Source organism: Bufo gargarizans, chromosome 3, assembly GCF_014858855.1.
Source record: "Bufo gargarizans isolate SCDJY-AF-19 chromosome 3, ASM1485885v1, whole genome shotgun sequence".
NCBI lineage: Eukaryota > Metazoa > Chordata > Amphibia > Anura > Bufonidae > Bufo > Bufo gargarizans.
The window spans coordinates 35,970,529-35,986,290 of NC_058082.1; the positions used below are offsets into that span (position 1 = coordinate 35,970,529).

Consider the following 15,762-nt stretch of genomic DNA (forward strand, 5'->3'; position numbering starts at 1 on the left):
GACCAGGCCCAGGCTCCTAGACGTCGGCAAACTCAACACATTCTTCCTCCTCTTCCTCGTCCTGGGCCTGGTCTTGGTGGAGCATTGTTGCCTCTTTTTGCTCCACCAAGGCACTCTCCCCAGCCTCGAGCAAGCGATCTAGTGTCCTAGTGTCCTGTCTAGCAGGAACACTATGGGGAGCACGTCATTGAGGCAGACATGCTCCGCTGACCATCTTGGATTCCTACTCGAACGGGGCCAACACGTGGCAGACCTGGTGTATCTACCCCACTCCGCATTGGTGATGTAGGGGAGTGGGTGTGATGGCCCGGAAGTGCCTTGGTCCAGCAGGTATTCTTTACAGGGTCTGGTCTTGGGACCCTTGAAAAGCCTCACTCAACATGTGGTCTGGTTGCTGGGTTCCAGAATGGGTGGCAATTAAGGTCATCAAACTGAATTTTTGCCTAGGTAAAAGAAGGCTTCACTAGGGTTCTGCTTTCAAATCCAAAGAGATGTAACAAGAAACCACTAGGCCCCACAGTTACAACTGGAATGGACCATGCTTCATCGCCACCATGTAAAACAGTAGGTGAATTTAGGTCATCAAAAGTTTATTTTAGTGTTTTATGGGTCTCTTTTGGTTGTTGGGCCTCACAGAAGCTTCTACACTTAGGACAAAAGATATATTTCTATAAATTTGTGAGAGTGAGATTTGCTGATGTGTTTGTCTCGCTGAGGAATGCCTAGCATGGATACTTAGCAAAACATCCACAGGACGAACAACCACTAAGGAGAGACAAGCAGATTTTGTCATACAGTGGTAGCTGTATACATCTGTATGCAGTGAGCTCTCCCTAGTGGTGACTCAAGGCATAAAATAAATATTCTTTTTTAATTTAACTGATAAGTTATATGGAAGGAAACAAAATTTATAGCGTTGTATCAGGAAATAAAGATGCAGTGTGTGGGAAAGGTGTAAAGTTTTTTGAAACAGTTATTTATATATATTTTTACAAAGAATGTGAAAGAAAGTTTAAACCATATTTCAGGAATTTTCACAGAGCAAAATTTAAATTACCTCTTCCCTTTGTTTCTTCTCCCTACACCCAGTGATGTTGTTGCCCTCTCGTAAATGATCAGGTGGGCATAGCTGGAAGCGATCACATCTAATGTCACATAGCAAAGCACTGCTACCCAAACCTGTTAGGTGATATTTTTAAAAACTTATACACACAAAAAAAAAACAGGCCTCACACACAATTGATGGATTTCTTTCATTTTATCAGAACTTTCTTCACTGTTTTACAATCAAAAAGAAATTCCATTATATTAAGCGTTACATCCAAGCAATGATCCTTACAATTATTTACATACAAAAATATTTTGTACACATTTTTGAGAACTTTTTCTCCAGGACGATGATGAACACATAGGACTCAATGCATAAAAATAAAACATGCAATTATCCTGCCTTCACTCCAGAATTCTCCCTTCAAAAAGTTGCAAAAGGGGACTTTTACGACTTTTTGGGCTCACTTGCGCAAATTTTTTTGACTTATTGCATTTTTACACCACTCACTCCAGTATGATAGTAATATGAGTAGGAAAAGTGGGCATGGTTAACGATGTTAATGGGTTTCATTCCAGATTCATCACTACTCCAGATTTTTTCCTCCTCCGCCCTCCAGTAGGAGGGGCATTTCTAGACAAAAGTTCAAAAAAAAGTTTAAGGATAAGACAAATTTCTCAAACAACATACGACATTTAAAAAAGTGGCATTAAATACGCCAACGCAGACTCAAGCAAAGCTGACTTCAAATATTCCCCCCATGATAAATTCCCCCCAATATGTGTGACACGTCATCAATGCTGCTCAATGCCATAAAATTTACAATAAGAGAATAAATATAAAAGCACCATAAAAACCAAGTAGGTTTAACCAGAAGGATTACATAATACAACATGCTGCTCATTAATTCTTTTTAGTAGCAACACCATACGTTCCCCCCCCCCCACGTCCGTCTGTTTCTTAAAGGGTATGTAAACATTTGCAGCTATTTTTTGACCCTACTGCATCTAAAATGAGTAATAAAGCAACTTTGCACACAGATTTATCTCCTAATTCTTTTTTTTGTACACAGGTGCTACGTCTCCATGGTTACAGACTACAAACAATCCCTGTGTAGTCTGACAGTCCCTGTGTAATTTGATCCCCTTCTTCAGACAACCTACAGAATGAATGAATGGAGGGAGTACAACTGTAGTGTCAGTCTACACAGGGTTGGTCTCTAGTCCATAATCACAGACATATATAGGTCTGCACAGGGAGCTGTATGCACACCATGGGAGGAAATTTTGAATGATGAACCTTTTTATCAAAGTTACTTTGTTTTTTATTTTAGATACATGTGAGTTATAAAATTGGTTGCAAATGTGCACAAAGCCTTTATTTACAACAGTTTCTGGGAAATATAGGCGAGAACGAATATGGACACCATTTCAAAAGCCATGATGGATGTCACTCAGGTTTCCCACACTTTTTTTTTCCCAGCTACAAAAACGGATCTCAGGCGGAAATGGCAAAAACGGATGCTAAATGTGCATAACTGACGTTTTTTAACAGGAATCTTTTTTTTCTTTCTTTCTGACAGATAAGAAAAACGTAAAAATAACAGAGAGAATGACATCCAGAAGGAAGCTATCACTGTATGCTGGATCGGCAGAACAATATAAGATTGAACTGAATAGATTACTCTACAGCGCCACCACAGGCTAAACAAAGCATAGCAAAGTTCTAATGAAAAACAATAGGTTATCAGTGAAGTGCATAGATATGCCAGGTCTTTCTCCGCAAGTGGCCATCCTCCATTAGGAGAGACCTCAGTGGGGACCTCCTGTATGAATAAAAATGGTGATCTCACTCCTCTTGATCAATGGAAGGAAAAATAAAATAATTAAGCCAATTATTGGGTCCTAGGGTCAATTCAGTTCTATTTTCAATGGACACATGTGGTGATCTATTGCTGAGAAACTTGTATATAGTGCCGCTAACCATGAGTCTACACAGATTTTTTTTATGGTCCCATAATGGTCTCAGCAAATTTTAGCATGGAATCCTCACCCACCTCAACCAGTTTCCCAGTATGCAAGCTTCAAATACTCCCAGGCAAGGAGGAATGCAAAGCACGACTTCCCAGACTACTGACAAATTTAAGATTCGAAAGTGGAAGAATAAAACAAAAAGGAATGAAAAAGACGCTATTCACCCAATTTATCCAACTTCGAAAAAAACTGAAACTGGTCCTTCATAAATATGGAGCTCTTTCTGAACACTATATGTGGTGCCCTGGAGCAGACTATAGATGTTTGGGGACTTTTGTCTCTTTGGCTACTATGCAAAGCCATCAATGCATTACTTTATTGCACTTCGAAGGGTTGACTTGCACTGTGATTTATACTGGTGTGTGCACTTCTACTGTTTCATATTGCTGAACTTCATTTTATGTTTATTGTAATGTATCCTTTTGATTTGTACTGTTATTGCACTATATCTGCACTGCGAAAAGGGTTAATTCACAGCCAGCTAATACTGAAAGACTTTGGGACTTTCTATCTATGAACTGAGAAGTTAGAAATCTTCTACAGTTACTATAAGAGTATATGCAAAGCTCTGGGGGGGAAAACAGACACACTGACCTTTTGGCTGTCTGGTTTAGGTCTGTTGTTTATGTCTGAAAACACTGCTTAGACATTTCCATAGACTTGCATTGAACCTCTATACAAGTCTATGACAGACTGAAATAGCAACATTTTCTCTGTTTAGGCTGTGATTTTCCACTCCAACCCTTCCACTAGAGGGTTCTAATTCAGTATATAAAGAGAGCATCGGCATGCACCATGTCTTACCATCCCTTCCAGAGCAACAACACCTAGTGACAACTGGTATATATACATCGAGAAATCTCCACCATACAGCTTTATGTATACGGCTTCTGTACACATACAATATTTTAAAACTGTTTGCCTCCAGACCTAGGGGGAGGTCAACTTATATGAATTGATCCATTAATTTCAAAAGAAGCTGTAAATAATCTCTTTTCACTGAGTTCCCCCATGTGGTGGCTGAAGGAAAATGCTGTGAATCTATGTTGGGAACAGAAGAAGCAGTTCAGCTCTGGATACCCCTCCGCCTGTGCAGTTGCATGGTCTGGCTCCATAGTTGGTACGGCAATGGCTCTAAGGCTTCTTTTACATAGGCCTGATGTGGAGCCTATAATAACCACCGATCGATGATGTCTCGTTAGCTACTAGAATCAATTCTTAATTGAGTTAATCATTATATTAGATCAACATGCCCTAAAAAACTTCTTTTTACGTCCATTTAAGTCCATTTTACGTATCTAACTAGTCACCACTAGGCTTTTATCCTAAGATCAGTCATCAGTCTCCTCCAATTTGGGGATACCATCAATACACGTTTACAGTGGATCAGTCACCATCTAATCTTCCATGTACAATGCTGCACTTTGGGTAAGGTGGGTCAGGAGGTTATGGCCAGACTATAGACTATTCTGCAAGTTCAGACCAGAAGTGATGGACCTAAAGTAATGTTCACCAATCTGCAGCCGTCTCTTCTCATCAGAGAAATATGTCTGGAATTTCAGTGTGACAATACAAAGTGTCCAATGTTTGTCTTGACCTGTTCATAGAGGTTCACTCTATGTAATTCCATCCTCAAAGCTCTTCTGCAACTTTTCTATAGGTTCATTTTTTCAGCTTTTAAAATGTATATTTATTTTTTTTGGGGGGGGGGGAATATTCGAAGGTCATTCTAATATTTTATAATAATGCATGTAGATTAAGTACTAAAGCGACTTTAGCACCAGTTGATAACTAGTAATTTAAACTGCAACTTTATTTTAAAAAAGTTTTTCAAAAGTTGCTTCATTTATATTTTGTAAAATTATTACGAATTTCCTCTAAAGAGGTTTTCCAGGACATTTATACTGATGATCCCAGTTTAGGATTGGTGTAGTGGCCGTCCCTTGTAACTACAGCTCAAGACTGAGCTGCAATACCAGGGATAGCCACTATTAAATGTCCAGCGCTGTGCCTGGTGCACTGTGTGCTCTGCAATCGATTGATCGGCAAGGGTACCAGAATGACCACTGTAGTACTCCACACAGCTTTATTTATTACAAAATATGCTAGATATTATATAACTTAGGAATTGCCTCATTAAAGAGTTTAATACTGATGTCCTATCCTAAGGATAGGTCATCAGTATTTGATCCGTGAGTGTCCATTACCTGGCACCCCCATCGATCAGCTGTATGAAGAGGCGGCACCTCTCTGGCTTCCTCACAGCACACCAAGTACAGTGCCATACACTGTATTGTGGCTGTACTTGGTATTACAGCCCAGGGCCATTAACTTCTCTTAACCAAAAACTTTACATTTGATAAGATGATATATATTCCTCCAATGTTCTTCTCCCTTGCCAGAAGTGTAAAGGGTTGTCTAAGATTGGAAAAACGTGGCTGTCTTCTTCCAAAAACAGAGACATATCTGTCCATTGGTTGTGTGTGGTGGTAACTTTGCCCCAATCACTTCAATGGAGCTAAGCTGCAGTACCAGATGCAACCTGTGGACTTGAGTGGTGCTGTTTCTAGGGGGAGAAAAAAGAGACAGCTATGTTCTTCTAATTGTGGAAAACCCAGGGACAGACTGTATGACTTCATAGCTTCTAGTGTACAGAAGTATTTCAGAGTGTCTTGGCAATAGTTCACCCCAATCTGTCTGCCATATCTTTCACCCTTCTGATGGGAGACAAGAAAATAAGCTAATTAGAAGACACCATTTAAACAAAAAAATTTTGAATTAGCCAGTGAACTTTTTTAACTAGTGATATGGCCCAATGTAGCGATCCCACCATTGGTGAATAAAATTCTATGTCGGGAGAGACGCACAATCCCAATAATCCATTGCTGAGGATATTGGAAGAGGATGTCATGGTAGCCCGTTCAATTTGAATATTTGGCATAAGTCAAAACATTGAAATTCAACATCGGAAAAATAATTTTTCATGGAGCCCACTGTCTGTTTTCTCGAGATAGCGGTTGATAAATTTTAATTTTTGTTCTGGGTATAATTTTGATGACACTCTTTCTAAAACTTTTTTCCGACAAGAACATTCTTCCCTTTCACAAATTTTGAATATGTTGGATAAGAATATTGTTTTTTTATAAAATACCGCTCAATGAGTTCAATGAAGAATGACATCCTAATAATACATTTAAGCTTCCCCCTGCATATTTTGTACACCCTGAGATGAAAAGCTACTTAAGGGAACAAAAATGCATAGTAAAAAAAAATACTTTTCTACAGCAGTGATAATAAGTCAGTAGGAATATAGTAATTTATAAAAGAGACACATTTGCAGTCTTAGAATGAAGCAAGGGAAAAGTGTCTACTATATATCATAGAGCGAAAGGCAACTGTCGAAAAACTTTTCAACTTTTATTCAGCCTTTTCGAATGAAGCCCCCCCCCCCCAATCAACGTGATTTTATGTGACAGTCCTCATTAGCTATCCTGAGGTCTCGAAGAGAGACACAAAAAGAACAAAAACCTAAATTCTTCAATACACGTCTGGTAGAATCAGTTGACTTAGTAGCGTGAAAGAAGCTAGTCGAAAGAAGTCGAAACGTTCCCATTGTCCTTCAAGGTCGATGAAAGATCACATCTCCGTTGACAAAGGTAGGAAGAAGAAAAGGTTGCATTGGCTGAACAGTACATTCATACGTTGGCCATTCATATAACCAGAGCAATTGTTTATTTAAAAATTTGGTTAGTAGAACCACATTATTCATCCCTACAATCAATATAATTTCCTTTGATCCAAAAGCAGATTTGCGCATATTTAAGAGGTGTTATACGCACTGCTACATTAAAATCCTGCTTGTCCCCGTTTTTGTCCACCCACTGATGCCCAGAAAAAATTCCAATAATCTTCCGTTCCCATCTCCGTTTGTCTCGTTTCCACATCCTGACGTAAACTCCCGAACCACTGGCTCCCGGCTGGGCATCGCACTGTTGGTAAAGTAGGTCGTAGGTTTCTTCCTTGACATCACAGAATCGATATACTAGGTTCCCCGGTCTATCGTTGTCAAAGCCGGAGAAGTGGATTCTTCCACCAGGCAACTGTCGGCCAGTTGGACTCACACCGATCATCATAAATTTTCTTTTATGGGGTTTTTTAAGTTCTAGTAAAGCATAGTCGTAATCCATGCCAATGTCATTGGAATTACCTCTAATCCATCCTTTTGGGACATGGGTTCTTTTTACTCGAATCCATTGGAATTTCATTTTTTCACTAGATCCAGAATTTGTTTGCTTGAGACCTTTACCTCCATCTTTGAATTTCGACTTTAAGAATCCCACTCTGAGCTTCTGTGCCCCCTTGACATAATTTTTGCCATCATGAATGCAGTGGGCGGCAGTAAGGACATGTTTCTCTGCCACCAACGTGCCAGTACAACCAGTTGACAACTTTACAGAAGTTGAAAAGGGATAATTAAGTAAGAAGTTCTTCCCGTAGATATTAAACCTGCTGTCATATCCATAGATTTGCCTTTTACGACGGGACTTCCCGTGGCTTCTTTCACTGTCTGCTCTGTTGGGAAAAACGTAAATCCCTACTTCAGTCAAAGTGCGGCTCCCGTTGGAATACAAGGTCTCGTATGCCATGTTGCCCTTCAGTTCATCCAAAGTAGGCATTGGGAACTGTTTGTGACATTCTGACCCACAGGAACCTGGTACATCAAGCCTTGCCTCTCCATTAAAGTGAGGTTTCTTGAGGCCAGTGGTCGACTGAGGAAGAACCACTGGAACTTTGTACGTTGGCCAAGTTGGTTTTGAACCAGAGTTATGAGACTCCACACAGGAGATCAGGAACAGGAGGACATAAGCTGCCGACACCTGTTCTGCCATTACTATTTCTTCAATCTGCAAATAAAGAAAACAATTGATTAATTAGTGTAATAAAAAAAATTATAATAACAGTACTATCTAAAGCTGTCACGGGGCCCAACAAGGGGCTCACCTCTAGACAGAGGTAAAGTGCAGTTACTGTAGTGATGACTATGGATGATTGAAGGGGAAGGACAACTGGATGAGTTTTGCTATGGTCCCCAATAGTTACTTGATACAGTCCTACAGTGGTGGATTGTCCCTCTATTGTGGCATTGCTTTTTTCACTTTCTGCAGATAAAAACAGGGTTTCTGGAATTTTCATATTGATGGCCTACCCTCAGGATAGGTCATCAATATGATATAGGCAGGGGTCCAATTCCTGGCACCGCCATCCGATCAGAAATTTGAGAAGCCTTGGTGCTTACCGCAGCCTCTTCGCACAGCAGATCGGTGGGGGTTTGACTCATAATACCCCCGCTGAGGATAGGCCATCAATATCACAATTCTAGAAAAAAAATAATTACCAGCAACATGTATATGTGAACTCTCTCTATAATGACATCACGGTGTTCATTATCACTATGCTGTGACATCACTGTGTGTATTACCCTTATGCTCTGACATTGCTGTTTGCATTATCCCTGTATGGTGACATCACTTTGTGCATTCTGTATGCAGAGACACTGCTGTGCCTGTAATGTGCATTATGCTTGTGTATTTTCTGCCGATCCAGACAGCAAAACACTTACGGACGTGTGAATGGACCCCATTCACACGTCCAGTAAGTGTTTTGCTGTCCGGATCGGCAGAAAATACATACCGGCCGTGTGCGGTCGGCATTTTGTGGACCACACATTGCCGGCCCTATGACTATTGTCATTTTTACGGAGCAGTGGAACGGAACTACGGATGCGGACAGCACACGGCGTGCTGTCCACATCTTTTGCGACCCCATTGGAGTGAATAGGTCCAAACTTGTTGAAGTAAAATTGCGGAACCAGTGAGGACACAGAACTACAGGACATGTGAATGGACCCTAAGGGAAAAATATCTTGCAAGAAGTGGATACCAAAGTAACCATGAGCATTTCTGACCTCACTGCTGGTGGAGTAGGGTCCCATTCGCAATTAGGTCCCATGGTTATTTGTAAAGTCCCAGGTTAAAATTCAAAGAGTCTATACATTGTTTTAAAGATCTACCTAGTAAAAATGATCCTGCTTGCCATCATGCGCAGACTGGCCATAGACCCTACAGTGAAATTTCCCGGTGGGCCGATGCCTAGGGGGCCGTCCGAGCTCTCCTCACGGCCATTGGGTGGGTACATAACGATCTGATACTCTCAGAATTAATTGAGGGACTTATGCCCCTGGCCAGCAGCCTCAGGTGCCATCCTGATTTCAACTGTATCACCGTCCTCAGTATGGTGATAGGGCAGTATTTTATGCTGCATTGTAGTATTTGGTTCTGCTGCGGCGGTATTTTGTGCTACAGTACTGTATTGCTTGTGTTGGCCCTGCCTACTTGTGTTGTCCCACCTTCTGTCAACTTGGACTCACCTACAACTTAGGGCCACTTTTAGTTTTTTTTTTTTTTCCAGGGCCACTCTATGTTCCCAGTCCACCCTTGCCCATCCTCTTCCCTCTTGCGGGAGTGCCACAGTCCACCACTGTAGCCACCACACACTGATGACATATCCTAAGTGTAGACCAGTGATGTTATAGTGCCTGATAACTTCTTGAACAAGAGGAAATGAGGGCCACGACTTCTGTGTCTTAAAAAGCTTATTCAGGATGACAAAACCATGGCTACTCCAGAAACAGCGCCGCACCTATTCACAGGTTGCATATGGTAGTGCAATACAGATGCAAACTATAGAGGGGGAGGATCATGTACCTGGAGTAATTTTGGATAATTATAGCTATATACAAGCCAACTGCAGGGTCCAACCTCATCTTTTCATGTCTGTATACATTCAAGAACACCATAAAATACATTTCTGGAATTTCTGACCTAAATGCCTGTAGTCAGGGTCAAACTGCTAGACTGTTGATAACAGTACCTCGAGGCCATGCTCCTAGAAAAGGCCCACCAACAGAGCACAAAGCCCATTAGACTCTATTTCTTACAGGTTTGAGGTTAATCGGTCCATTTGATCATGTAGTTACACGTGACACGAATTACGGTTGAGCCTCTACTTTATGAAATGGGAAAGTTAAAACAAGAAATATCAGCACCAAGAACAAGAACCCCGAAGGTCGAGGGATTTCATTTATCTGGAAATGTACACAATTTGGTCCGAGCAGTATTAAGCTAGAATAGGGCACACATAGAAATCCATGAGGTTCAACTGTACCCAGGGCCGGTGTTATGGAAGGGGGCAAACTGGGCAATTGCCCTGGGCCCCCGTCACCAAAGGGGTCCCCTTTCAGTCAGTGGCAGATTACAATAGGGACGTTCGGGTCCGCAGCCCAACGCCGAACCGAACGCCCACATACTGCGGCGGGGCACGGGAGCGCATAGTGGCGTGATGACGTCATCGCACGCGCCTGTGCCAGGAAGCAGCACAGTGAAGTGCCAACTTTGGGGGACATGGGGGAGACACACAGGGAGACATGTGAAGAGACAGTACATCGTGGGGAAATTGCAGTATGGGGGCAAATTACTATGTGGGGGAAAAATATTAGGGTGGGATTATTGTGTGGGGGCAAATTATTATAGGAGGGATTACTATATGGGGGAAAATTATTATTGGAGGGATTACTATGTGGGGGCAAATTATTATGTGAGGGATTACTATGTGAGGGCAAATTACTATATGGGGCAATGTGGGGGAAACTGAGTGGGAGCAGTGTGGGGGCAATTACTGTGTGGTGGCAGTGTCGGGGAAACTACTGTGTGCAGGCAGTGTGGGGGAAATTACTGTATGGGGGCAGTGTGGGGGAAACTACTATGTGGGGGCAGTGTCAGGGAAACTACTGTGGGGGAAACTAGTGTGTGGGGGCAGTGTGTGGGAAATTACTGTATGGGGGCAGTGTGGGGGAAACTACTATGTGGGGGAAGTGTCAGGGAAACTACTGTGGGGGAAACTAGTGTGTGGGGGCAGTGTGGGGGAAATTACTCTGTGGGGGCGGTGTGGGAGAAACTACTGTGGGGGAAACTAGTGTGTGGTGGCAGTGTCGGGGAAACTACTGTGTGCAGGCAGTGTGGGGGAAATTACTGTATGGGGCAGTGTGGGGGAAACTACTATGTGGGGGCAGTGTGGGGGAAATTACTGTATGGGGCAGTGTGGGGGAAATTACTCTGTGGGGGTGGTGTGGGAGAAACTACTGTGTACGGGCAGTGTGGGCGAAACTACTGTGTGGGGGCAGTGTCGGGGAAACTACTGTGTGCGGGCAGTGTGGGGGAAACTACTGTGTGGGGGCAGTGTGGGGTAAATTACTATGTGGGGTAAATTACTGTGTGGGGGGCAAATTACTATGGGGGATTACTATATGGGGGCAGAGTGGGAGGTCTTTCTATTGGGGAGACACTGTAGGGGCAATTCTATTATTTTTGGGGACACTATACAGGGATTATTACCTGGAGCACAATATAGGGTGTTATTATTACTGGGGGCACTCTAGGGGACAATATAGCTGCTGTGGACACTATAGGGACCTTTGGGGTAATTTATCAAACTGGTGTAAAGTAGAACTGGCTTAATTGCCCATAGCAGCCAATCAGATTCCACCTTTCATTTTTGACAGCTCTTTTGGAAATCCAGTTCTACTTTACACCAGTTTGATAAATGACCCCATTATGTCTATTAGGGTCACAATTTTTTCAGCAGTATAGTACCTGGGGTATTTGGGGGCACAACGGGCACAGTATTGGGAGTGGCAGCAGGATGACACTGTGAGGGCACCAGGATGGGGAGGTTTATGGAAAAATTTAGAAATCTAACGTGTCTGTGTTACAAACTCTGTACAGACGAGATGCGGCTGAAAGAATTTGTCATGGTGGTCTGGGTCAAACGGAGGAGAAGAGGAAAGAGAAGGTCTACATGACAGGAGATGTCACTGGATGTAAGAGGTATGTGGTCACTAGGACATGTAGAAAGTGTTTTTAAAGGAGAGTTACACTATATATGTTTATCTTTCCAACCTGCTTCTTGTTATTTTCAGTTAAAAGGTTTACCTGGGAATTCGACATGGATGGTCTATCCTCAGGATAGGTCATCAGTATCAGATCAGCGGGGATCCAACTCCGGACACTCCTGCTGATCGGCTGTTTGAAGAGGCCACGGCGCTGACCAGAGCTCCGGTTAGCACTGCGCTCTCTTTATAGTTCACCAATCCCAGACATTAGACAGCAGCGATGCTTGGTATTGCAGCTCATCTCCTTTCATTGAATGTGACTGAACTGCAACTAGGCCATGTGACTGATATACAGTGACATCACTGGCCGCCCAACAGTTGATCGGCAGGGGTCCTGGAAGATGGACGCCAGCCGATCTGATATTGATGACCTATCCTAAAGATAATCTTATACACCTTGCTTGTACTGTATTACACTGCCGCTTCTCTGCACGAGAATCTGCGGGGAAAAACCATGTGTAATCCGCAATCAGTGCAGGCTGGCTATGCGTGAATGTGATGTTTGTGCAATATTTATTTTGGGGCCCCACTTAAAACTTTGCCCAGGGCCACACTTTGTCTAAAACCGGCCCTGACTGTACCTCTGTTTCGGTAGAGACTTATGTGGGGCTTATCTACAAGGAATTGTCCACTTATTCTATATTGATAGCCTATCCTGAGGATAGGCCATCAATCAATATCTGATTGGAGAGGGTCCGACACCCAGCACCGCTACCAATTGGCTTTTCTGCAATAACAGTGCCGGAAGTCGGTGCCAAAACTACAGAGCTCCGTCCATTGTGCAGTGGGCGGAAGTGGTTACTGTGGCGCTACTCCCGTTCACGTCAGTGAGAGACGACTTCTGACACCAGAGCTCCAGCAGAACAGCTGATCGGCAAGGGTGCAGAGTGTCGGACCCCCACCAATCTGATATTGACCGCCTATCCTGAAGCCATCTTGTGCCGGCATGGTAGATACATCTAAAGGACCGACCGGACTACAAATGTATTACTTCAGCCCAGACTTTTCAGATGGAATCTATGAGTCACAATCCTCAGACTTCTCATTTTCAGGGAACGTGTTTTTGGAAAATACATTATCCAGGACAATAACCTCTCACAGGAGACATGTAGCTATGTAGCCGTGACCCTACATAGAAATTAGGGGGAAAATCTTATCCTGCAGCCCCCTCATGCCTGGATGAGTCACTCCAATTCCCACGAGAACATCATAAAGCGCATATGAAATAAGGATGGAAATTCCCCTAACATATTTCCTACCAATATCACATACAAAAATAATTGCAGAATATTGTTTGCAAGTCTTGAATTTCAAGTATTTATGATAATTCTTCCAGAGCTTTACACTGACTAGAACTATACAAAGTGCACTGACAGACATTCACCAACTATGCTGCCAAACTATTACAGTATTATTATAGCAGTTATATTCTTGTACATAGGAGCAGTATTATAGTAGTTATATTCTTGTACATAGGAGCAGTATTATAGTAGTTATATTCTTGTACATAGGAGCAGTATTATAGCAGTTATATTCTTGTACATAGGAGGCAGTATTATAGTAATTATATTCTTGTACATAGGAACAGTATTATAGTAGTTATATTCTTGTACATAGGAGCAGTATTATAGTAGTTATATTCTTGTACATAGGAGGCAGTATTATAGTAATTATATTCTTGTACATAGGAGCACTATTATAGTAATTATATTCTTGTACATAGGAACAGTATTATAGTAGTTATATTCTTGTACATAGGAGGCAGTATTATAGTAGTTATATTCTTGTACATAGGAGCAGTATTATAGTAGTTATATTCTTGTACATAGGAGGCAGTATTATAGTAGTTATATTCTTGTACATAGGAGGCAGTATTATAGTAGTTATATTCTTGTACATAGGAGGCAGTATTTTAGTAGTTATACTCTTGTACCTAGGACTAGTATTATATTAATTGTATTGTTTTAATTAATAAAAAGATGTGTTCTTTCTTTCCAATAGCGAGTATAATATAGGAATTATATTATTGAGGTAATATTATAGCAGTTTGTGCTGGTAAAGACATTAGTTTTAGTGCTTCCGGACAGATAATTTAGCTGCTACTTTCCAGAGCTTTAAACTGTGCTCAGAGAAGTTTTCAATTCCCTTACTAACTAGTTCTGATCATCAGTACATTACTCAGCAGGGGGCACTAATGAGCACAGGAGAAGGAGAATTTGAGGTGCCGTGGGAAGAACATACAAAATGTGAAATAATTGTATTATTTAGGAAACTATTTCTATTCTTCCTTTCTACTCAGTTGTATCATTAATGACAATAACGTGTGGCTGTGGTAGACGTTTAATACAATATAGGAATAGCAGTGGTTGTAGACCTTAGCCTTGATACACGATTTTTCGGATTTTAGGCACGCTTTCACATTTAATCATTGGAACTGATTGAAGTTTGCTTTGGAGCGCAGCATTTGCTGTAGACACATTTGCTGTATTGACCAGCCGCTGGTCAGTTCCATGAAGAAGCTGCGGTGGCCATTGTCTAGGATGCTGCTGCTGAGTAAACTGCACGCCTATTAGATGCAATTAAAGTATCTTAATGAGATCTCCTTTATCACATCAGAATAACCTGCTGGCAGGAATTTCCCTCGACTCCAGAGCGCATCGAATCATTTCTCTGACTTGTTGCCTTTTCTGCTGGACACAATTGTCTTGTCCTTCCTGCAGAGTTACACAAAGTCACCGAGGCTTCACCGGCAGAACAGATGGTCTGCACTAAGTCCTAAGATGGACTCTGGACCCGTAGACGCAGCGGTATATTAGATATAAGCATTACAACACAGGTCAACCCCAGCCAGAATCACATCAGACAGTGGTCTCCAGCTGGAGGATCTCAAGCTGGTCTAGAACCACAACTCCCAGGATGCCCTGACCACTACTGGCTGTCAACGTATGCTGGGAGTTGTAGTTCTGTAAGGCCTCTTTCACACCAGCGTGACGGACTAGGTCTGGATACGTTCAGGATGCGTTCAGGGAAACTCGCACCATTTTGCAAGCAAGTTCAGTCAGTTTTGTCTGCGATTGCGTTCCGTTGTTCATTTTTTTCCGCGCGGGTGCAATGCGTTTTGATGCATTTTTCACACGCGTGATAAAAAACGGAAGGTTTACAAACAACATCTCCTAGCAACCATCAGTGAAAAACGCATGTCATTCGCAGCTGCTTGCGGATGCGATGCGTTTTTCACTGAAGTCCCATTCACTTCTACGGGGCCAGGGCTGCGTGAAAAACGCAGAATATAGAAGATGCTGCGTTTTTCACGCAACGCAGAACTGATGCGTGAAAAAAAATTATGGGTCAGGATTCAGTGCGGGTGCTATGTGTTCACGTCACGCATTGCACCCGCGTGGAAAACTCGCTCGTGTGAAAGAAGCCTAACAGCTCGAGTGCCACCGATTGGAGATTACTATTTTTATTACCGAATCACGCCATGTTTTTGAATCTGTTTTTATTTTCCGATTGTATATTTTTTTATTCTCTTTTTTTCTTTTCATATTTATATCTTACCCAAGGTGCTTGTCCAGAGGTTTATTTTATATCAGGCACCTGGATATAGAGGAATGACTGACTTCTATGAGTGGCTCATGCTCTGGGACACGTGAAGAGGTCATTGTGCAGGGAGG

General features: G+C 42.2%; 1 protein-coding gene across 1 annotated transcript in view; it reads right to left on the reverse strand.

Moving 5' to 3' along the window:
* Positions 1-1,243: 1,243 nt before the first annotated feature.
* PRSS23 (serine protease 23) overlaps positions 1,244-15,762 on the reverse strand; it is a 37,762-nt gene continuing 23,243 nt past the window's right edge. The window contains exon 2 of the mRNA XM_044283765.1: positions 1,244-7,985. Within this exon, the coding sequence (XP_044139700.1) occupies positions 6,843-7,970 (1,128 nt within the window). The 5' untranslated portion in view covers positions 7,971-7,985 and the 3' untranslated portion in view covers positions 1,244-6,842. The remainder of the gene's footprint in view (positions 7,986-15,762) is intronic.